This window comes from Kryptolebias marmoratus, linkage group LG4, assembly GCF_001649575.2.
Source record: "Kryptolebias marmoratus isolate JLee-2015 linkage group LG4, ASM164957v2, whole genome shotgun sequence".
NCBI lineage: Eukaryota > Metazoa > Chordata > Actinopteri > Cyprinodontiformes > Rivulidae > Kryptolebias > Kryptolebias marmoratus.
The window spans coordinates 14189775-14215257 of NC_051433.1; the positions used below are offsets into that span (position 1 = coordinate 14189775).

Genomic DNA, 25483 nt, shown 5'->3' on the forward strand with positions numbered 1-25483 from the left:
ATACAATTAGCAAAATTGTCCTATATTTGAAACAGTCAAAAGACTAGACTGTATAGATTATCTGCAGGGTTGCTGGTTTGATCTGCAGCTCCTCCTGACCAGAAGTATTTCTTTGACAATACACTGAACTGAGAACTGCTTTAGATGTATATATGATATATACAGACCTTTGATTTAGCATATTGTAGATATTTACCAGTTTTCTGCAGGAGGCCTGGATGGAATTACACAAAGCAAACCTGACAGATTTGTTCATACTATTAGGACTTTAAACCATCAAACATCGTCAGTCCTAAAGCATTTTATGCATTTGTATAACCTTTTGGAATCTGTCTCTTCAAGACATGCAAAAAAAAAAAAACCCTGCAAAAATACTCAAAAACCAAGTCGTTTTAATATTTATAAAAAACACATTTTATTTACATAAATTACAAGAAAGCACAAACTGGTTCACCAAGAATCTACATTAAAAACGTCTCGTATATTATATTACACTGAACAGATTTACTATAATTTACTCGATTGTTGCAAGTAGAATCTTCAAAAACAAGGGCTATAGTCGACTTTATTGGCGTCTCGTTTAAAAATGCTACGAGTCAAAGAACAAAAGAACGCAATCGGGACATTGTACTCACAGCACTCCGAGAACAACAAAGTCAGGATGATCATCTGGGTGACCCCCTTTCCTTATCTGAGACACCTGATTAAGGACTAGTGATTATATTACTCTGTTTACAACGTTTTGGCAAAAGAGCCCGGCCGATCTTTCACAAGGAGGATGTTGTGGAGTCCACCACCTCTCGCCCGTTACAAACTGTTGGGACAACGTTGGAGGCCGATGCTGCAAAATATTAAAAAAACAGCAACAACTTTTAGACGTTTTTTTATCACCAACAAACTGTCTTGTTGTATATAACATGTTATAAATGTCCTTGTTGTTTCTTTTTCTTTAGATACGATACTAATAACAACCAAGAGCCACATCATCCCAGATGGATTTGCAGCATAAAAGTCAAACAGGTCATTTAATTTGCAATTGAAGTATTGTTAATATTTAAATCACATTTTGTAGCACAAATTGGTTATTCTAAATCAAATAACACAAGCTAATCATCCCATCAATGTACATCTGTTAAGTTTTAATCTTTCTATACTTGTTACATGGTAGAAATTTTCCAAAGTAATCAGCAGCTAATTGATTGAAATGGACTCCGTTTGAAGAAATAGAGTTTAATTCTGACTGAACTAATGAGCTAATGGCTAGTGCAAACATGGTCAAGACCAAACTGGGTTTTCTGCCATCTTAAAACAACTCCAGAATTGAAAGAATTTACATGTAAAGGTTTCTAAACTAGTGTTTGCATAAACGTATATCAGCTAATCAATCCTGTCAGACTTAAACTCTTATCTCTCCAAACTGAGAGAAGTTGAAGCTTGTCAGTAACCACCATCTTACTGTGCATCAGGTGGTACCTTGAGAGAAGCTGGAGGCCGGGCCGGTGTTGACGCTGAAGCGGGTGGTGGCCACTCTGAGGTTGCAGACATTCTTCTGTGGCTGGAACAAAATGATGTGGATTTTCGGAGCGAAGAGGCACCCCAGCACCACTGAGCCGCTGAGACTGACGGAGATGCACATGGTGGTAGTCTGCACCTGGGTGATGGGGGGAAAAAAGAAGGTAAGAAATAAAATAAAAATCCCTGTCATCAAGTTTAAAACTATTCCTTATTAGGCTGCTTTGAGCGCTTGCATTTAGCGAGCGTCTTGCAGATATTAATTAAAGATGTTCGCTAATAAACACATAAATAAACTTAAAATAATTTTATGCACAGAGGATCGCATCATCATTGGCGTGTTGTTGAGTTCTGCTTTTGCTGCTCAAGAATATTCTTTTTAGGGAAAGAAAGGGCTCCACTGTGAGAAGAAAAATAATATATAAACACCTTGTTCATAGTTCTGAATCAAGCCAGGTGTAACAGAGGAGGCAGGAGGGTGTTATCAGCAGACACTTTAACCAAGGCGTGGTAAGCAAAGTGTTTATTTGCTTGTCAATCACCTGTTTACCCTTCAACACTTCTTGCCTCACCTTATTTATGCTGCTGCTGTGTTCAGGCTGCTCCATCATTTCCAACCCTTTCACAGCCTGATTTTTTTTTTTTTCTTCCTTTAATAAGAGTGTACCGCTCTGTTTTTTGTGTGTGGTTTCTGGCAGGAACATTTCTTTTGCACAGCAGGTGTTTGTCATCACCCTGAATGTTAATGCTGGTATGAAAATAATGTGAGGACCAAGTGCTGTGCTGTGCACGAACTGTTCTGCCACGACGATAACATTAAGTAACAGCGAGCGAACAGAAGCAGCGTTTGTGAATTAGATTCATCTGAATTATACTGAAATATTTAAAGATGCGGAGACTCAGATATTCTTGCTGGGGCTCAGCTCTGCTTCTTAAAATCATCATCTGTGAACTATCTGTTGCCACATCGACAAATTCAAATTATCTTATGAATACGAGGACTGCAGGAGCGTCTTTTCATACTCCTTGTAAATCTTTTTATAATTTTCATAATTTTTGGACAAGCAGTCCTCCCTTCTTTTTTTTGTGTTCATGCTTCAATAATCATAGTTCTTAGAAGCTCTTCCCTAGGGCCTTGTTTTTGTAGCTCCTGTCTGGAAAAAGTACTTTCCCAGCATGATGGGATCCATTTGTGACATAGCCTTACAATGTCTTGTCTAAACAACCATCTAAGTGTCGACATATACTTACATTCTTAATATTAGCCTTAAAATACAAACAACTGAAGCCTGGATGCAGCTGAGGAATGCCAACATGATTTTGACTCATCCATTACCTACCAGCTGACTGTTACATCCAGTCAGCATTTATAATTGTGGTGCAAATGTTATCAGAAAAAAGTCTTTCTAATTATTTGTTAAGCTGCTCTGTCGTGTACACAAAAGCCTCAACAGTATGTCCATCATCGTCTTAGGTCAAAAGAGACCTTTTAGTCAGCAGATAATAATGAGTCTGCTTACACAAATGCCAACGGTGTGTTGAAATCATCAAGTCATCAAAGTCAAAACGAGCAATTTTGTTTTCCCTCTGTTTCAAATGATCGTTATTTGAATAGCCTTAGCGCAGTTTGACCAGCTCACTGCATTTACATTTTTCACCATTTCCTGTTTGGGTTCCAATTTTCAAACAGGGTTTGTCCACTAGAAATAGCCAAGTAGAGAAAACAGCTCCCTTAGTTGTGATTTAAATTATTTTCTGATATACTGTACATTTTATTTCTTTACATTACAGCATTACAGCCGTCACTGCAAATGTTATGTGAAAGAACTTTAACTGAGTTTTCCACTGTGTCTTAAGAGCGTTGTATGGTTGCCACGTAGCATCAGGATTCACCTCATGCCATCTTTTGAAATCCTTTAAACGCTTCATACTGTAGGCAGGTTCTTGGTTGAGATTTTTGATTCTTTATATTCTTGCTGCACATCTGTGTGTGAAATCATGGACAAAGGGTGACAAACACGTTGGATGTAACCCTCTGCGCTGTGCTCTGGAAAACGAAATGCTCTTTGGCTAATTCTTAAACAGGTTTAAGTAAAACCCTGGACAGTACTGCGCAGGAATGACCTGTTAAGTGGCTTTAATAATTCACAAGGTGTTTCTTTAGGAGAGTGGCGTGCTCGAAGTCAGCCTGTCCTCGCGTATCTTTCCAGATGTGTGGAGTGAGTGTGAAGAGCAGGATGTAGGCCGGAAGATGGCTGCTGCGACTTCTGCTTGTCCCCGTCCACCGTTTCTGCGTGTCAACCTTTTTATTATTTTATTTTATTTTACAAACACATCGGTGACTTTAATTCCACAGTATCTACTGTGTGGAGGAAAAATCAGTCACTTTGAATTTCCTCTTTCATGGGGGCCTTGTGCTTTAAAGCCAAGAGCTAGTTTAACCACGATGGGACATCTTTCATCATTACTAATCTTTCGTGACAAAATATTATGCTGTCGGTGTCCCCTAAAGTCAGCTAGTGAGCTTAACTGATGTAACAGGGGCACGATCTAGGACAAATCTGTTTCAGTCCCCATCTTGTTAAAATATAATACTCGGTTTACACACGCAGTATTTTGTGTAGCCTTCAGTGATTTTTATAGAAGTGCTATGAATTTTGACCATGATGGGTATTTAATTTGTTTTGTTTGCTCTGGAAACGAGATGACCAGCAGTCACATCAAAGGAGACCCGTCGTCCCCAGGAAGCAGGGAACGTCTTCAATATTTTATATGATAATCAAAGCCTTTATTCATGGCTAAGTGGATTGCATTTAGCTTGGTTTAGTATTTCATGGCTGGCTACAATCAAATTGTTATTCAGTCTGAAGATTTGCATCGGGCTGCAACAACAATTTGAGAAGTGGTGTAAAACTAGGAGAACACTGGTAGCATGTCACTGCATGTGAAAAACTAGAGACTCTCTGCCAAATGAGTTGCTTCAGTTAATTATTCATCGGTCAAAGGGGAGCGTTGCGTCTGCCTAATGAGTCCATTCAGGCTGCGAGTTGCGCTGCCTAAAGGGGCCGGAGGAAGGGTTCCTCTGAGCATCACCGAAGTCCCAGGATGGCGGGAGCGCAGCTGGGACTCAGCATCCCAGTCTTTCACACTCCATTCCACACAGCTACGCACAGAGGACACGCAGAGACGTTCAGTCCTCTTTCAGCACTCACGGTCCTGCCTGCTGTTTCCATGTTGCTGCAAAGGCAGCTGTGTCGGAAGGCTGCTCTGCCTGTTCGTCCCTTCTGTTTCCCTCTCGCTGCATGCTGGTCAGTTCCCAGAGGGATAATCGCTCACAAATAAGGCCAGCCTTTTGCACATCTATCAATTCAGTTTATGACCCTATATATATTCATTACTCTATCTGTCTGTCTGTCTTTGACTTGCGGCAGATGGATTTATTTTTTAAGTAAAAAACACAGGTTAATACTTCTTAATTATCCTGTGTTTAGGTTGTACCACCACTGTCACCAGACTTGTTTATGTAAAGCTATTTAGAGACCTGTTTTTTATGGTTTATATACAGACAGCAACCAGAGCTGTGGAAGTTTACATGCTGCCAATGCAACACCTAATAGGGTAAAACTTGTTAAAGAAAAATAAACCCATAATCGGATTTGTGATCCTAATATTATGGCTGTAGAAATCTTACTGTAGCTCTTATGCAAACATTACAAATCAAGAAAATTAATACAATTTGAACTCGGAATCAAGGAAGTTCATTTCTAACTTGTTCAGTACTGATACTTTGACTTGTTCGATACCTATCTAATGTTAAATTAGATCAAGTATTGATCTGATTTAACATGACGGAGTACTGCTTGTTCAAAAACAATGTTGTGTTTGCCCTCCGTGGATCAGAAGTTGTGTTTTGGGTACCTAAGAACTGTAATATTTTCAGAAACTTGTAACCCTATCTTGTCTGAATTTTGATTATTTGTTGAGAACTTCCTTTCATTGTTCGGATCAGCAGCAGCGAGGAAGAGGAACAGAAAGGCAACACTGACTTTACAAAAAAACAAATCACGACCCAATATGATGGCTCCTCGTTCACACCCATCGTCCACTTCAGTTGCCACTAGAATTAGGCATCTATGAAATTTAATCGCAAAATGGCACAGGACAAAAATGCTCAAAAACAGACAGCGCAACAATAAATCTTATGAGTTGATATTATTTCATCTAAAAAATAGTCTTACCTTTAAACCTGTCAGCTTCTAACTTATGCACTGATTTGCAAACTTGCATATTTGTGAGGGGTTTACACAAACGTGCTAAAAATGTTCCTGTGATGTTTTCACAAAGAGGAGTGCTGGAATAGCTGTGATTGATACACTAACCTGCTACAACTGACTTCACTAAGTGTCCTCCTCTCATTATACGCCTTTTGTAGTGTTCAAATCAAACTACTTCCCACTGAAGAAGTTGTAATCTCTCTTTGTTTCCTCCATAATAGTGGTGGGTTTGTGTTGTCAGACTAATCTATGGTAATTTTTAATTTCTCGTAATCACACACATGCACCTGGAGACCACGATCAGCTGGCGCCTGATTGTTAAGATAGAAGTTGTGATGACTTGTGCGCATATTTTGGCTAATTATTTTTTTTGTTTGTTTCTCTAACTTCTGGCACTCATCAGTGTAACACGCTCAGCCCCGAGCCACAGTCAACACATTCTGAACATGCAGGCTTGGAACAGGCACCGCACTGATGCATACAAAATACAAAATCCAGCACGGAGAAAGTCATTATCTGCAAGGATGTATTCTTCTCAGATTTTAAGAACCCTAAGCCATCTGAACAAATAATTTATGACAAATGATAACCACAGCATGTGCTGTATGGCATGTAAAATTGTGTTATTTTTCAGAAAAAAAGGCTAGCTCGAGAAAGCTCATGCTGCCTAATTTATCTTACCCTGTAGTCACTGGCGGTAACGTAGAAAATGGGTTGGAAAGCCAGCCAGATGATGCAGGTGGTGTACATAGTAAACCCGATGAACTTGGCCTCATTGAAGTTCTCTGGGCATTTGCGGGTCTTAAAGGCGTAGACTGTGCAAAGAATAATGAGTATGCAGTTGTAGGTGAGAGACATGAGCATGCTGGAGTCCTTGCTGTTACACTTGAGGGTGACCACGTCTCTCTTCTCCGGACTCACTTCTTTTCTCACGCCTGGAGCCTCTACCAACAACCAGACCACCACCACCACCAGCTGGCAGGAGATCAGAGCTCCACAAATGGCAACCTGGGAGGCCGGACTGATAAACCGAGGCCTCTGGGCTCCATCCTTCACGCCGCTGAAAATCCGAGCTATACGGTTGGTCTTGGTCAGGAGGGCTGAGTAGCACACAGCGAACGAGGTGCCTAAGCCTAACCGGCGCAGTGTACATACTGCAGTTGAAGGCTTGGCAATGTAGATGAATGTCATGTTGTAACACATCAGCACGCCAAGTAGAAGAATGTAGGAAAGCTCACGTCCGCTGGCCTTTACCACAGGTGTCTCATTGTGTTTGAGGAAGAGGCCGATGACAAACAGTGTACTCATCATCCCTAAGCAGGAAATGGTGACGGGTCCGATGGCCCAAGCATCTTCCCAACGGATGTACTCCTCGGGCAGGTCGTAACAGCCTGTAAGATTAGCCAGAGGCCACTGTCCAAAGCTGCAATCAGCACAGGTGAACTCATCCATCAGGTACTGGTAGGGCTGGCATGGGATACAAATCCAGCAGCACACGTCTCCTGGCTGCATACTTTTCACCTCATTTTTCCTGCAGGGGTCACTACACTGGGAGGTAGGCACAACTTGGCCAGCCCAGGGGATCAGGCTGGTGTTCAGGATCAGGCTCTGAGCCCAGTAGCCGACACTGCGGTAGACATATCGTCCGCCCTCTTTGTGGTAGTGGAAGATGTTGTAGCGGCCAACACTGTCTCCAAAGGCATCAAAACGAACTACATTCTCTGTGTCAGGGGGTCGAAACGGGGCTGAAGAGGAGGGAGGGGGAAAAAAAAGGATAGGAAGGGTAATGAAACAACAGCTGTTAGCAAGTTTAGAAACTAAACAGTCACATATTGAGAATAAAACAGAAAAAAATCAATAACATTTTTTGTGGACGCCTAAGTTTATGATATGAACTTGTATGTTGCAGAGCACTTAACATACACTACATAAATATTCTGATTGGTAATTCCACATTAGATTTATCATACTGTGTATTCACTCCTCTCTAACTGTGACCAGACACGAGCTAAGATTTTATTTTGTTTTTATGAATAAAAGCCAGTTTGAACAAATAAACAAAAAAATCCATACTAAAGTAATGACTGATTTTTTTCTCAAAACTAAACGTAAAATAAGCCCATGTTTAAAAGAGTTCCATACAATGGTTAGCATATCTGGTCAGAAAAGTACTGAATTAACTTGGAACTGCTGCAAAAAACAATTATTTTACTTTTTGTTAATCTATAAATGTATATGCATTTGTCTTTCTCCCTGTCCTGAGCAGTCTTCTAGTTAATTTTGCTCAAACATATCTCAGAAAAATTCTACTAATAGCATGTTTAAAAAAATAGAAAATGTTAATAAAGTAGTACTCTGTTCATTGTTTCTTCAACAAACGCTCAGCGTTAGGAATTACCCAGATTAGAAGGTTTTACTTCTTATAGGAGTCAGTAAATTGTTTCTTGACAAACTGCAGAAGTTTGTTGTTTAGCTTTTAGAGAGACTTTGCTGTTTTTGGCTCCCGTACAAAAAAAAGAGATTTGATTCATTGAACGCTTCTTGCCAGCTGTCCATCTGTTAACTACCCCATTTCCACACATAAATTTAGACTCTACTTCATAGTTGCATGGCTGGTTATATGTCTTACCAAAGCCTCAGTTACTCAGGCTGGATGAAATTTAAGAAATGCTAAATTTTTTTGAGAAATGGAAACTACAGTACTTTTTTCCCCTCACAACTAAAGACAAGATAATTAACTCTTTGTTTGTTTTTCTCTTCTGTGGGCTGTCAGCCAGTGTGTTATGTGTATAGGTATATGTAAATCTAATTAATTTGATCAGAACCAAATGGACTCCGGTCAAATTAGTTAAACATCTGAAACATAACAGAAGAAGGATTCACCAGAGCTCCACTGTCTCTGTTAAAACTCAAGCTGTGAGCAAATACTTCTTTTTTTTCTTCTTTTTTTCAGTTCATTTAGTACCAGTTCAGTCAAAATGATGGGCAATTATAACAACTATTTATAGCATTTCATATTTTGCTTTGTTTTGAGACCTTGCCTGCCCATCCACATGCATATTTACAATGACTGAAGCAAGGGGAGCGATGGCAAAAGACCCTCAGAGTTCACAAGCAGAATCAATGACGGCGTGCTTTTGATTAAGTCACAATCAGTTGGAAAAGGATGGCTGAAAGGTGCACAGACATTATCAGCCGACAGTAAAATCAGCTGATAGATCAAAACTTTGGCCATTTGAATTAATTCACTTTTTTTAAGATTTAAGGGGTGTCTGAATTAACAAATTATAATTTAAAAAAACAGTTTTTGAGAGGAACTATCAAAACAGCTGGAATTGATAATTGTTACAGCTTTAATAAGATTTGCAATATTTATTGTAATGCATATAAAAATTTGTATGAAATGAATGTTAGTAAATTAACTCTCCTGTGGCCTTTGGGTCAAATCGTCTCAAAGTTCCAAGGACTTCTCTACCTCTCTTTGTCTCTTTCTCTTTTAAGGGCTTCAGAAGGAATAAACATATATTCCTTGTATATATAAAAGCAAATATTTTCCTCCTTAAGGGTGTAGTTATACCCCGTGCAGCTGACAAATTTAAGACCTTTGAGCCTCTCTTAAGCCCCTAGAATCCTTTGGTTTTTATTTATTATTTATTTATTTATTTTATTTTTCCTTCTAGAAATTGTGAAGTGCAGAAAAGCACAGCTGGATAAGAGCACAGTGGACAGTGGACGCTCTTTATTTTCCATTAGTGAAAAGGTCAGTATTTCCATAAATCGAAGGATAACCAAAAGCTGGTACAAAGACGTGAGAGCATTTGAATTGGTAAGCCTGTCATTGGTGATGCACTTACAGTTACATAGGGGTTTTTTTGCATTGAAGAAAATGCAAAAAAAAACAAACAGGGTTTGTGCAATGAGTGTCTGCAGCATTCAAACTGAAGGGTTTTGTTAACTCATGCAAAGCACAAGCATGTGGAAACTGTTTAATCTCATCTAACTGAATCATAACAAAATTGATCAGCAGCAGTGTAAAGATGTATAATTAACATTATTTAACCATTGTATAAACTGGTACAATTAATCTAGATGCAACCTAATTTGGCATTTCTCTATAAACATACATGTTGTTATATCTAAACCTGTTGCAATTATGTTGAGCAAAAATATTTCTATTTAGTTAACCCAGGGGTAGGCAGCCCTGGTCCTGGAGAGCCACTATCCTGCATGTTTTACTTGTTACTCTGCTACAACACACCTGATTTGAATCAGTGTGTCATTAACAGGCTTCTGCAGAACATGAAGAGGTGATTTAACCATTGAATCATGTGTGTTGGAGCTGGGAAACAAGCAAAACATGCAGGATGGTGGCTCTCCAGGACCAGGGTTGCCTACCCCTGAGTTAACCTTACTGGTGGGTTAGTTATTATTTTAAATGCACAATGATAATAGCATCTGTTCATCAAGATTGTACTCACCATCAAACTTGACTTTAAGGATGTAATCCCTGTAAAACTTCCGGCCGTTGCCAGGTTTAAGAGCTTCACACACCTTGGTGGAGTTGGGGCACAAGGCTTGCCTCATGTTGTGTAAGGCTGTAGCCATCGCATAGACGGCATTCATTACAAACATGATCTTCGATTCTGGTTGAAATGGAACGTCACGGAGAGAGTGCTTTCCACAGCCTAGGTCATGGAGACTGCACTGGAACTGGTTTTCCCAAAACTCTCTGAACCAGGGATCCCTGGTGTTGTTGTAGGGATGCAGAGCAGTGAAGTAGTCGTTAAAGTGGGGGATTTGATAGGAGGCGAGTTCGATGGTGAAAGCCCCATCTGCCACGGCTTCACTTCCCCTCACCACGCTCTCCTGCGCCCCCCAGCCGTCACTGGCCACCCAGGTAAAGGTGACATTCATGCGATTGGCTGCCACCAGCAGCTCGCGGGCGTCTTCGCTGCGTGTGAACAGGATGACCACCTTAGCGTTGGACTTCTGCTGAAGGGAGCGGATTACATTCTCATAACTCCAGCGGCTCATTGAACGGCTCACCTTGGCTGAAGTGGCAATGCAGATCTGGCGGGCCCGAGCCTCTTGTTGAAAGGCGTCTATACCGGTCTCACCATAGTCGCCTTCTGAGGCTACTGTCGATACGTATGTCCAGTTGAAGTAACGCAGGATCTCTGCCATGGCCTTGGCCTGGTAGAAGTCGGGGGGCACGGTGCGGGCGAAGTAGTCATAGCGAGTCTTGTCACTTAGCTTGGCACTCGTGGAAGCATAGCTGATCTGAGGGATTTGGAAAAGCCTCAGCAGGTTCGCCACCTGGAAAAAGGGAAACACAACCGCAAGATAAGTCACTGTTATTTAAATTAAGCTAGAGGTAGACCAGTTATTTGTTTTTGACCCATAAATATAATAATTTAATATACATACACTGTACCAAATTTTGAAAAGGAAGAACAAAACTGTAAAAATACTGATTATATTTTAAAGTGGCAAAATTTTGCTTAATATTCAGCCAGCTGCTTAGTCGGTCTAACTCTACTTTGTACAGTTGCAAGAAAACCGTCTTGACTTAATTACATATATCATTATGCATAATGTCATATCTTAGAAACATGGTACTGTAAAGTCACACAGAAAACACAGACCTGCCAAATGTTAGAAATGTTGTTGGCCATCTTTAAATAACTTGATGAAACCCACTAGACTTGTTTTTCTCCTGCTGAGACAATTAGTTTCACCCCATTTGATCTCTCATTTCTTTATTAGATCCCTGCTGGGTTCTTTGCATCTTAAACCCCACGAGCTGACTAAACAGCAAGCTCCTGCATTAAACAGTCTTTTTGGGATTGCCTGTTTACCTAATCTTTGATGACATGAAATATTTTAATAAAATTACAAAAAAACAAAAACTGTACACTTTGCAGATGAGAGTTAGTACAAGTGCTGCTTACAATAAATGGAATTTATTCTATTGAAGGAAAAAAAAATAACTGCACACATTTTTGTAAAATTCTTGCTCTGCTTTAAAAAGAAGGAAGCCGGAAGAAAAAGACAGTCAGAGGATGTCGAGGGCAGAGCATAGGGATGGAAAAGGATTCGAACTATCAAAGAGTCTTGAAACTTGGCTTTTTCTCTGTAATAGTTTTTGTCGATGTTGTGACACTGCAGGCAAGGTGAAGAAGCGACTGACTAGTTTTTGCTTCAGGCACTTTCGTGGGTGCCTAAGGGGAGCCAGTCTCTTAATTCAAAGGAACACTAACCTACAGTTGACTTAAAGTCGACTCTCAGACAAGCACACATACAGCACCACATCCTGAATGTCAATGAGTCATCCCTGAGAAAGTCGGGAAGGAAAATCCCAATTGAATAATATATCTGCTCTGAGGTTTTTGACGCCACACGTTTCTCAGGTTAGAACAGTTTAGCTATAATTTTATGTACAACAAGAAATAATAGAAAGTCCTGTCCTTAAGACAACTAGGTAAAACCAAACTATAGAATTTCTCCCATTGTTCTTCAAGGTTTATATTAAGTTCTTTTGGGGGAAAAAAACACATTTTGTCTGCCCCAAACATGTTGTTCTTTGATTCACCTGGTGACAACAAACCAAAATAGCTTGGCTTTTTGCCTCTTTACTGACATTCAAGAAAACCAGTTGTTTTGGGCAGCACAAACTTTGTGCTATATCATTTGGTAAAACTAAATGTGACAGGTCAGAGAAACAAAAAGGTCAAATCTTTTCTCAGCCAGAAAAAGGTGGAATGCTTCCTCCAGGTGGGGGGTGGGGGTGGGGGGTGTCTTTGCCTCAGGTGGAGGAGTTCAGGGAGTTTTGTTCATGAGTGATGGCAGGATGGAGCAGGAAATGAATCTATAGATTGGTGCCTCATCCGCAATAATGAGGTCCATCTACATTCAATCCCTTACTTATAGTCAAGATCATCATTATGACCAAAAGAACAAGATTACAGATACAAGCGTCTAAAATGGGTTTTTATTTAAAGGGTGGCTGGGCTCAACCTTATAGATAAGGTGAAAGCTTCATTATCTGGGGTGAGTTTGACGTAGAGCTGCTGCTCCTCTACATAAAGATGAGGTGGTTTGGGAATCTGATTAGGATGCCTCCTGGGCGCCTCCTTTTCGAGGTTTTTGGTCATGACTCACTGGAAGGAGACCCCAGGATAGACCCAAAACTCTCTGGTCTGGGAACTCCTTGGGATCTTCCAGGAAGAACTGGAGAGTGTGGTTGGGAAGGAGAATGTCTGGGTTTCCTTCTTAGACTTTTTGCTTAAGCAACATGACTATGGATAAGTGGAAGAAAACGGATGGATGGATGGATGGATGGATGGATGGATGGAAAAGACTCAAATCAGTCAAGATAAACATAATCCCTTTTTAATTAGAATGTATTTTCGCAGAACAGCTGGGCAGTGAATTACAATAAATCAGTAAGTTGTTTTGTGATGTAAAACCATGCGATCTTTGTTGTTTTGTAGGATAACTTTAAGATGAACATTGAAAGAGTCTTTGGCAATGACCTCAGACTACGAGACTGGTCGAAAACCTCTGAGAGGATGTTTTCATATTCAGATTAGTTTCAGCAGCATGATCAAAAGCCACTGGTCTGAATTTCTTACAATTAATCAATAGCATTTGCTGCTCCCATATGAACAAAGTAGTCACATTAGCTAAGCCATGCACATCTCAAATGCAGGATTAAAAAAGGATCGATGTTGTAGCAGAATTCTATCTAACATTTTAGTGTAGTGTCTCTTATGTGCAATAAGCCTACTTTTGTAGGAATAGTACAAAGTCAGGTATTACCGATAGTATGTCTATTCCTGTTTTTAGCTCCTTACAGTTAGTCTGCTTTTTGGACTTCACTTTTTTGGATTTTCACAACTACAGAAAATATTGAATTCTGAATTTATAGACATCACCAAAAGTATAAGATTGTGCAGGCAGTATAGCTTTGTTACACAGAAAGTTCTTTCTGTGAATAAACACGTACAGCCATAATGGAGGAGTTCAGTGATGATCAGGGAGTGAACATGCCATGCTGCTGGTGTAAATACAGCCTGAGCCGACCAACGAATGTGCTAATAAAGTGCTGTGGTGTAGATCACCTTCTCTTGCCCATTATGTTTTGGTCGCTCAGCTGTTTCTGCAAGACTGGCTTTCTTTTTTTTTTAACTCACACTGACACAATGGTTGTGTTTGATCTTAATGAAGGACCAAAGTGGACCAAAATGATGAAGAAAATAACACCTTTTGTACCTGTGATATGGCCCAGCAGCTGTAAGAAATGAGCCACAGACACAGAACAATATATAACTGTTTAATTTGGTAAAGATTAAACAAATTTCTGTAAAGTATCAAATTAAAAAGGAAAGGAAAACCCAAATTATTGAAACACATGACTGATTATGATTTCAAACGGGGTCAAAGTTGGTTTCCTCTGAACGTATCAGGTCAGCTGAAGAAACCCCGATTACACAGACAGAATAATAATCAATTTATAATCATCTCTCTCTAAACTGCTTTGACAGCCTTTCCCAGCATGTAGAAAAATGATTGGTGGCAGTGAGCTTGCTCTTTGAGGAAGAAATAAAAACATAATCAAAAGTGTCATGCGACATTAACACTGATTAGTTAATTCATTTTCAGAGCACTAACGTCCCTATGAAGAATTGCAAAACTAATTCCCAGTCTCATAATTTCTAATGGATAATAGTTTCATAACTGCAAATTAATCTCTCTTTTAACTTGATGGGCCATTTGTTAAATGTCGAGAATAGTTTACTTCTTTTACAATGTCTTTTACTTGTTAAAAGTGTTAGTGACATACAGAGAAGCTTAAATTTGGCTTGGTCGTGGCTAATTTCAGGATTGATACATGATAACCTTTTATTTGTATCTGTAACTCAATTGGCTATACTAGTCAGATGCAAATAATGTTTAATATTGAAGGAAAATGCAATATTCTCCACTTTCTTTCTAAATGTAGTTCTGAAGAAAACAGGGAAAAAAAACAAGCATACTGGAAATCTTTTGTTTGGACATCATTTTGAAAAACAAGCAAAACGATAAGAATCAGAAATGTTTAGACAATTCTGCAGAGTACATGTGTAAATCTGAAGAGATGCTGTTGGGCATGAGTAATAGAGTTTTCTTGAGTTCATCGAGTCTGAGTGGTTCACAAAAAACGAGTTTCGGTCTGAGACATTTCTCAGAAACATTCCCCTTTATTGTGAGGATGTAGAGTACAGGAAGTACTGGATAATTCAGAAATATCTTTTATACTTTATTGCAATGTTGTACAATCAAAAAGGACACAAATCAATATATTTTTGAAGTGGACTCTCAAGATTATATATAGTTTTGAGCAACTTTTACTGATTATGTCTGTAGGCAGTTAAAAATCCAGTCCTTTTACCTCCTGCTGTAGAAATGTTCCCTTTTTTTAAATATTGTATAATTCTGCCTTATCTGCTTGTACTCTTTGCAGATACACTTAATGGCTGATTTTAGATGTTTTGTTCAAAACAACAAAAAAAAAGAGACGACTCTGAAAAAGCACATTGACATTATAAATCCATGAGTTAGTGCTTTTATGGGAGAGCAACCCCTATTTATTAGAGCCAAACTATTTTTATCTGAGGCACACAAATTGACATTAAACATAACGCATTACCTGAAACATTCAAAAGAATTGTGTGTTTTTGTGCTCGCAATAATAGTCAGTAATGCGTTTATAAACCATCCATTGTGTAGAAAATTTCTCCGTGGGTGCCAAAGTAAATGACTAATTTCTCCGGGTTTTAATAAATAGAGCTCTAATCCACTTACAGTGCACACAGCTTATGAAAGGTTGTAAAGCAAAGTGACAGACATGACACTGATACAACAGGCTTATTGAAAGTCCTTAGATACATGTTGATGTGGTTTATATGAAAAGCCGAAGCTCTCCAACCTTCCACAGCCTATCGGGGGCACACAGATCGAGTCCGTGTCCCACTGGTTGATACCAGCAAACAGAACTGGAGGGTATGGAAAATGGAGTCTGCTTAATTCATCCTTGTCATTTGGAGTGATAGAATTATCTTTGCCAAATGTCACGCTAGAAGATATCAGCTAACTGGCCGACATTGCACAAATATTTTCTGTAAATAATCTCCGCTTTGAGGATTTCAAAGAAGACTGAGCCGAGATTGGAGAGGGCAGGAAGAACTTGGGGAATGAATTGAATGAGCCGAAGGAGCTAGGGGTGTTTAGTAATTGCACTTGATTTTGGGACCTCCAGCCTAAATGAGTTTTAAGCAAGCCGCAAGAGTGTGAACTCTTTAAAAAACAAATCTACGATGCATCATTATTTATTGAGCACGCACAGACTCCGCCGGACCTCTGGAGGTCCACTGGGGTGTCCTGTCTAGGTCAGCTGCTTGACTGAACCGCCATCTAGAGAATTTGGAGGCCAAGTCAACACTTCAGGGTTGTTGCTGCGTTCTTCAAACCTTTCTTGAACAGGTGTTGCGTTATTCGACTGAAAGAGGCCGCAGCCATCAGTGTTTCCATAAAATCATGTCAGCAGCAATGTTTAGTTACTTTTCAGTGAATGGCAGGAACGGAATTTTCCCGGCAGAACATTTAGACATTTAATTAAAATGAAAGGAATATTGATAGCACCATGCCACCTTCTTTTAATGGTCAGCATGAGACTTGATGGTTTGGGAGCTTGACCCCTATGTACACACACACATATAATAAAAAACAAACACACAGGTATGCATTGTGAGTGACATGTTTCTCTTTTAATACACATTGTTTAGCAATTTGAGCTAAAGTAGCTCTTGTATCTTTTATTCCCCAGTGGTATCATTAACCTTTAACCTCTTGACTCTGCCGCCTGTTCATCAGTTTTCCTCCCTTTGGCCCACTTAAAGATCCTGACCTCTACAGACCAGGGACACTGCACACAGGCTTTAATTATGGACATGTCTTTGGTCAGCTATGTGGCCGTCACTACTGGGCACTTGTCAGCAACTTTGTTCACTTGCCTGTTTTTACTCAGCCCAACACGTCACAGCTTTGAAACCAAAATGTTCACTTCGTATCGAAGCCTCCTGCTGACTGACAGGTGTCATTTTAACAATTTATTTTGCATTTTTCATAATGATATAACTGATTTGTGTTTATTATGTGTAATCTATCATACACATGTGGGTGTTTATAAAATCTGTGGGGCTCTTAGGTGTGCAGTGACAATGTCTTACTTATGAACATACAGTTTGATGTAATTTGTGGTTTTAAACCTTTATGCTAACTTTCCTTTTTTTCAGACAGGTCAATAATTATATTATTGCCTTGAGACATATAGTCACTTCTATTTATGTTTCATTAGGTAAGATTGTTTATTGTTTTTCTATACATTTAGACACATTTCTGTAAAGCAAACATTTTCCTTATCTGTCTTGTAAGCCTACAAGTCATATGAAGTGCATTTTATGAAATGCACTTCTTTCAATATCATAATCATTTGCATAAAAGATACCAACAGAGGTAAAAGGAAAAGGTAAAGATACACAGACACATAAAAAATACTTTGAGAGGGGTTTGATCCAGGAAATATCAAGCCTACTTTGTGAAAATGTCAGGATTTTTTTTTCTACACGAAAAGCCCATCTGCTCTTCCCCGAAGACCGTCTCAGTGCTCTTCTACAGCAAAAACACTGTATTCCCACTGCAGTAGTCCTCAGCTCCACTCAGCAGCACACATGTGCAGCTCTGTGCAGCTCTGCGACACATGCATACGAGACGTGGACATGCACACGCAGCACGGACTGTAATTATTAGACCATCCAGTTAGATTATTGTTAGGTTATATCTTGAGATTTTGTTGCTCGCCAATTGCTTTAATAGGCTGGAAATGGGAACTGTTTGTTAGGGTGAGCAGCAGTCGGAGGAAAACCTGAACTCGAGATATTTTCTTTCTGTGAAAACTTTCCGAACAATTGTTATCTTACCTGTTGTAGATAGCTTTTTGAAGGACTTCAGTTTGGAGAAAACAAGTTTATTTCTCCAGTCCGAGCAGAGCCAAGGCCAAAGTTTGCCGTCATGAAACTCCAACTTCAAAAATTTTATAGGAATTCAAATGCCATTTTATTAGTCTTTACACTGCTGTCAGGTTTGCATTACACGGTTGCCTCAGATTGCACCAGAAGTGCTACAGCTAGCTGCTGCTGCTATTTGTGCTTGCAAATAACTATATAATTCTATGTAAAATAACACTGTAATGTAAAAATAATGTCAATGTAGAGATTGATAAAATAGAGTTCAGATGAACCACTGTGAAATGTTTGAGACTTGTCAACAGCAATCTCCTTTGGTTCTCTGATGAGAATTAAAGTATTTCTCCAAACTGAGATCGTTCAAAGAGCTATTTACAACAGGTGAGATATTAATTGTTTATGATTTTTCCACAGAACCTGACTTCAAAAGATCTTATCTATTACTTTAATAGGCAAGAGATCTCAAGGAATTATTTATGCACTTTATTGATTAAAAAGAAACCCACTGAAATCTAAGTCAAATCATGGGAAACCAAAAAGAAAACCAAGGACACATAAAGCAGGACTAAGTCACAGGACCAAGAACAGGCGGTGGTGTAGAAAACAACCCAAACTGAGGCAGGAGTCCGATAATGGACTGCATTCACTGGGAGGGAGAAATGCCTGACACAGGTAATTAGGCATTTGTAAACTATGACTAGGTATGAGTGAAAAGCAGAAAGGAAAACCAACTGATATAAAACCAAGGAACAAGAAATCGGGACATCATTCAAAAGCAATAAAGCAGAAAACCAAGAATATCTTAACAAAACCCAGAAATAAACAAAGGACCAAAGACGCTGTTACAAACTTCATCCAAATATATTCCTGTTTGCTAACCCTGCTGGGTTTTATGAAGCTCCATTTTTGCTGAAGAAGTCTTTGAAAGCCCCAGGAGTCACAACACTAATCAGACTACAAGTCATGTTATGGTTCCACATCCTTCATAATCGATGTCAGTCACTGTGTAATTTAACATTACACTGGCTTCAGTTTTACTCGTTGGTGAGTCCTCTGTGTACGACTGTCTCTCTCCCGTCATAAACAGCCTCGGCGCAGTCGAACGGGGACAAGTCTAAAAACCCAGCTGATCATTCTGGGATCCACACATGATAATCTGGATGAGTTCACTGACTTTGTGTGACGAACATGCAAAGTATTTTAAATATTGGATTCCGTCAAGCCACAGACAATCTAATAATTGTCAATTACTTACGATATTAGAGCGTGTTATTCGCTTTTATCCATGAATAATTCATTTTTCACAGCACGGCTTTACTGAGCCCATTCATCTTTATATTGTTCCTTCCTGCCTTGAGTTCTGTCATGTGTTTCTATGTTTGAATCCTTTGTGTGACTCATGTGTGCTCTGCAGATTGACAGTGTACCTGCACTGAAGACTATTATATAAATAGGATTATTTGTGATGGATAAAAATGAGCTTCCCAAACCTGCTGAAAGCTCATAAATATACCTTATTATTTTTCCCCCATATTTTAGTCTTGTCAAAGATTGCACATGTTGGAGTTTATACATTTAAATCTCGCAGTGCATCCTTTTGGAATCGTGTCTTCTTATCTTGTTAATTGGTTAAAATGCCCACTTCTCAGACCGTGTGCACAATCGTTCCTATTATTTAACTCCATGCTTTTTCACAGAAAGAGCTTTTATTCCAAATTCCCTTTTAAACAAGCGGCTGATTTTTGCTGAAAGAACACAATAGAGTACTTTTCACCGCTTGCAGATTGGTTCCAGGAATTTTCTCCACACGTTTCGTGCCAGGGAACAGGTCGTTTTAGAGCGATTGAGTGTTTGACATTCCAGAGATGTTGTTCCTCTTGCATGCCCTGGTGATTGTGGTATTTTGCCTGGGGATGCTCTCTACCCAATATGTCATATTTAGCAGCACTGTCTGCTGTCAGGGTAACAGAAGTGGGAGTCCTGTCCACGTATTAATCAAAAGCCTGTCCCGAGGCTAGATGTTTCCGGATACTAATCAAATGATAAAACACAACTTTGAATAAACTACAGGACACTACTGAGTAACACAGCTAATGCTGAACAAGCAGCTGTACTTTATCTGGTTGATGATTATTAGCAAGTTTATTGTAATATTTTATTTTTGCTGTTGCTTGAAGCTTAAACTTTGCAATATGCCAACAGAGGTTTAAGTGGATGAAACATGTCTTGTTGGTTGCTCTAGGTTTTTTTTTTACACATGAATGAAGATGCTGAATGTAGTGAGCATGTCATCACAAGGTCATTACTCACTTTTCTCTGATGACCCGCTGTTTAAATGCACCACAGGAAAAGTGTTCAAGGCTAAATACTTGAATCACATACATGTTTTTTTTTTCCCACAAGTGTATTCAAGCTGCCCAGATGGCATCACAGACTTCCCTCTGACTGTTAAAGATCCAGGCTTTGGTTGTCGATTGCTTTGACGCCATATGATGCCATCTGACTCACTTCGTCGCTTTCCTTCCACGATTCTGTCCATCCGTCACTGTCGCCGTGTTTCTGTGAAACATGATCTCTTGTGCGATTCGCTCGACATCCTCTGCTCTGCGTGCACACCTCTGCCAAGCCACCAGACAGCCTGGCTGCAACCACAGATGGGGGGGGAGATGGGGCCGTAGCCTGCGAGAGCGTCACAGAACTTCGCCTCCGCACTTAACTCAATCTGTGCCCATATACCGCCAGCATGGCCAGGCCCGCAGCCAGATCCGCCCTCGTCTCTGCGATTGTCACACCACAACACCAGCAGCACAGCAACACACTTCTTCCATTGTGACAGATTTAGACGGCACTCAGCGTTCTCACCACCTGTCAGTTCAACATGTTCCACCATGTCGCCGCGGCAATAAGGGCTTTTAAACTAATATTGTTATGTGTCCTGTAACTGCCTTGGCCTTTGGGGTGAAATCCACATCTGTATTACCCACCTGCTGTTGTCACCGAGGGGGCAGACTTGGTAACCTTTCTCACAGCTGAGCTGGCTTACCCAAAGGTCTGAAAGACTATAGATTATGCACAGACCAGGCAGTTACAAAGGACAGAAAGATTATGTGGAGAATGGTATCCGGTGGCAGCCCAGAAATGTCACATATTCCCCTGCCCTAAATGCATACCTTTAGGAACATTATCAACAGAGCAATAACATGTCGAAAGAGATACACCTCATCCCTTCTTTAAAGGGCACAACTTACACAACAAATCTTTGAAATATTAGAAATATGAAAAATGTTTATGTGGTCACGGTTTAAGTTAAAGCCTCTAGCAAGAAGGTAGGAAATGACGGTATGAGCACATTTACTGTCATGATTAAACGCTCACCAGCCGGCTAAGATAAAGAACAACAACATGCACACTTCACGACTGAACTTTATCACAACACGGAGAGTTATTCACGGTGAGAAAGAGGACTGCGTCCTGTGGTTTACTACTGACGAGGAAGATTCTGTGAGAAGCTAGGGCAGACCTCAGGCTCGTAATAGTACATCCATAAATTACCACAAGACAAGGGCGCTCTCTAAGGAGCCCCAGATGCCGGGTTTTGCTAAAATTACACCTCGTTTATCAAACCCTTTATTTCCAAACTGTCCTTTTCTCCAGGAATCCTTTCACTGGTGCTCTGAATCCTCCTCTTACATCATGTTCCTTGGAGCTCTCTATCTGAACAACTCATGACTGTACTCTAGGTTTGGCATTGGGTTTTGTCACAGTTACAGTAAACTGTGGTGTTTGCAGGATTCTGGTACATTTTGGGATTACTTAATATGTTTTTATTTTCATTGCCAGCATTTTCAAGCTTCAGTTAAACTAGACCGTTTTTGTTCATTGAGCTGATGTAAATTGTAATTGTTTTAATGTTGGCCTGTCATTGCAGAAACCCCCTACCCAAAACAACAACAACAAACAATCTCACTGCCTTTAAAACAGTTTAAAAGACAGTGTAGTTGCTATTTATGGATGGACTCAGATGCAAGCATGCAGGTGATGAGAATGGAAACTAGAGTTTTATCCACATAATGAGCAGGAACCTAAGGCTGTGTCACACAACAAGACTGAATAACAAAAAAACAATAACAAGGAGTTAACAACAAAGACAAACCCAAACAAAAAAGCACACACACTGTAATGGGTGCTGAATAAGCGATAACAGTTGTGCTGATTACTAATGAAATACACGTGAACAAGGAGCTGAAAGCAGGAAGCTCTGAGGACATCTGGTGGCTATGACAACACAAGAATTACTAAAGGCTAAATAACCAAATATACTCTAGCTCATAATAAAAACTTAAAAACACAAACCCAAATAAACTCAACACACAGAAAAAAGAAAAAATATCGACTCTAAAACCATGGCACAACATGGGTCTGATCAGTCACTTTTACAGTATTTCTTTTATTCCAGCACATCATGTTCTTTCTTCATTTAGGTTAGTCTTTGAGCTTAAGGTTTTAAATTTTGATAAAACCTTTATGGAGGCATTCTTATGTAAAAGAAAAACTTCCATGTGAACACAATGTATTGGCATTATTGAGGTTCACAAAATGAGACGCCAATTTATGGTTGTTTCTGCCACATAACTGTACACAACAATATCATAAAACATGTTGATAAAATAATTAGAATGACAGGTTTTCGATCTATAGCTGACAGCTGTTGTCTGCTTATTATGACTAAAGTGTGAATAAGGATGCCACTGCCAGCTTTTCCATCTGAAGTACTGACTCAGAAACAAAGACCTCTGCAGGCGGAGTTTTTGCAGAATCTATAGCTCGCAAGTGATCTGAATCCAATTATTTTTCTAGAAAGACAGAAGCATGCTCCTCTCTTTAAACAAGCATGTATCTGCAACATGAGCCTGCATGTCTGAAGCGAGCTGAACCATACTTTTGAGCTGAGTGAGAACAGCCTTTGCCCTCTGGCTGGCTGAGTCAGGATGATGAGTTTGTGTTAATGATTTAGAGCGTGCGTATTTGTGCGCATTTGCAAATCTCAATTCCAAGGGACACAGCGTGTCTTCCTCACAATGGCTCGAAAATACATTGATGTGTTATATTACAGCGGAAGACGTGGAGCCCCAGTTAGCAGAGATTTCATTGTATCAGCTCGAGTGAGCCAAAAGGAGCTCTGCTGCTGAGAGTAATCATGCTGTCGCTGGACATCCTGTCAGCCTGTCCTGAGCGCAACATCTGTAGCTTGTCTGCGTCTGACAGGACCACCGCTAAAGTGTGAATTACAGGGAAGGAGAAAAAGATCCTCCAAATTAGATCATCCAAGCATTTGTGCCTTCAGGTAAACAGATCCACTTGTGGAACCGATACTCATTAAGTCTGAGTGTTCAGATCTCACAAGGGGTAATTGCACATGGTATTTAAGTCTAAGTGGACAGTTAAATGAGTGTTCATCACTCTCACTCTTCCGCCTGAATGCTTTTTTCCCCCTCTATCTGGTTCTCACTGATAGTAAAATGCAAGTTATTGCATGACACAATGAATATAGCATCTGCTAAAGCTTATTTTCGACACAAAAAGGACAATAAAATATTGCACATGAGGCAAAGACTGGAAATGTATCCCTACCTGAATGGAGACATCACTGTAAGAGCCTCCTATGACCCCAGAAATTGCCAGAGGGACGTCGTCGTGAATGGCGTAGGAACCATCAGGGCACGTGTACTCACTGTCATCCACTTTAGTAAGGGACGCCCTGACAAACTCTAGAGACTGCTCCAGAGCATACGTGTCCTTAGAGCAGGTGTCCAGAATGTGGGCTCCCAGTTGGATCCCAGGAAGAATTCGCTCGTCCTTGTTGATTTCATCTAATGCCAGCAGCATGGCCTCCAGTCTCTGGATCCCTCTCTGCGAATTGATCTTCCCACAGTCTTCTACCCCCTCACCCTTTTGGTGCACAGGGAACAGGCCGCCAATCATCAGATCTCCTTCTAGGGTGATCTCTCTCTTGGAGTCGGTGTTATAGGGCACCGCAGGCAAACCCTGGGGAGCCTGGGCAAACAGAGACACGCTAAAGCACAGCAGGCCGAGGTGGGACAACCAGAGGGGCCGGGGCACAGGGCGTACCCCCAACATGGGGGAACTCCCCGGTGACATATCCCTGGGCAAAAACAAAGTCACCGTCCTGCCTGGGGATTCAGCTCGGTTTTGATGATGGCGGCGGAGAAACAAAGCAGCGGCACCAGCAGAATCTCAAAGCACCAGTGTTTTTATTCTGACTGAGGCCATATACAGCATTATCTCCATGCTCTTCATCCCTCTCTTCTTCTTCTTCTGAGAGATTGTAGATTACAGCCTGCAGATCAAACAGAGAGAAATTCTGTCACAGCTTTTGAATCGAAGCACAATGATCCTATTGTCTCACAGACGCTGTGTCTGCCAGAGACAGGCTCGTCGAGTGGAAACATTTGACATCATCCGCGCAAGTAAACAAATATTTGTATATCTGTTTGCCTTTTGATGATGGTTATCATAGGAAGAAAAACATTAAAATCAAAAACTTCACTTGGTAACTGCCTCTTGATGAGCCACGGCTCAGCTGGAGTATGTGCAGCACTGCTGGAAATATGTGCGTGGAATGCAGATGGAGTGTTTGAGACGGTTTACTTTAGATGGAGAGTGATCTTGACTTATTCAGCTAATAAATGTTAGTCGAAGCTTGAAGACTGAGATCACTGTTAGTGCCGAGTTCAGCGAAGGAAACACAAACATCCTGTGAATGCTCTTTTCGTGTCTTCAAGCGGAGCAATGTCAATCGCGCGAGGCCTCGTTTAGAACACGGCGGTTTTATTTTCACACGCCTTCTGTCCTCTCTCTCTGTTTTACTGCCTGTGTGACCTCGTTTACTTTTCTTCCAAGGTAGATGATTGCACAGCTCTTTCATAATCACGTGAAACTGCTTCTGTACACCGAAAGTCTGCTAAGTTAACACATCCCCGAGGAACATTTTGTCAAATCGCATTACCTATTCGCTGCCCTACAAAAACAGACTTTAGATGCAAAAAAGAAGAGAGGAAAAGAAAAATCTATGTTCAGATGAAAAGGGTTGAAGTACCGAAATCTGTGCCAAGAATACAAATCAGTTTTCTTACCAGATGAGTAAACTGGTGAGATGTTACATTACGTTTGTTCATTTGTTCAACAAGCTTTACCCTGGTACATTATTTTTAATGCACTATGAGGGTGAAACCATCATTATGTTTAGGTTTTGTATGAAAAATGGAAGATGTCCGTTTTGAATTTACAGCTGGAGCATTGTAAATGTTGGAACATTTATATTATTGACTATTTCTAAATGACCATGTCTTATATTTGGTTAAATTTGGACAAAAACCTTAGTTTCCTGTCCTAGTGTGTGTGTTCATCTCAGTGCAGATTCTTCACTGTGTTATAAACAAATACAAGACTGCTAATGGTCCTGTTCTCTAAAGGGTGACAAAACTCAGCCTGCTTTAAAACTATTTCAAATTCAAAGTGAATACAGTGCAGAAAAAAATAACGAACGTTTGGTCAAATATGTCAGGCTGCTGGCAATACTGCATATTACGAGTTGTTTCTTTTCGATGTGAG

The 25483-nt window shown here is 40.2% G+C and overlaps 1 protein-coding gene across 1 annotated transcript in view; it reads right to left on the minus strand.

Moving 5' to 3' along the window:
* Window positions 1-372: 372 nt before the first annotated feature.
* The window catches only part of grm2a (glutamate receptor, metabotropic 2a), a 34726-nt gene continuing 9615 nt past the window's right edge, over window positions 373-25483 (minus strand). The window contains exons 2-6 of the mRNA XM_017416018.3: window positions 23483-24209; window positions 10265-11102; window positions 6468-7531; window positions 1474-1651; window positions 373-841 (exon numbers count right to left, since the gene is read on the minus strand). Of these exons, the coding sequence (XP_017271507.1) occupies window positions 768-841; window positions 1474-1651; window positions 6468-7531; window positions 10265-11102; window positions 23483-24010 (2682 nt within the window). The 5' untranslated portion in view covers window positions 24011-24209 and the 3' untranslated portion in view covers window positions 373-767. The remainder of the gene's footprint in view (window positions 842-1473; window positions 1652-6467; window positions 7532-10264; window positions 11103-23482; window positions 24210-25483) is intronic.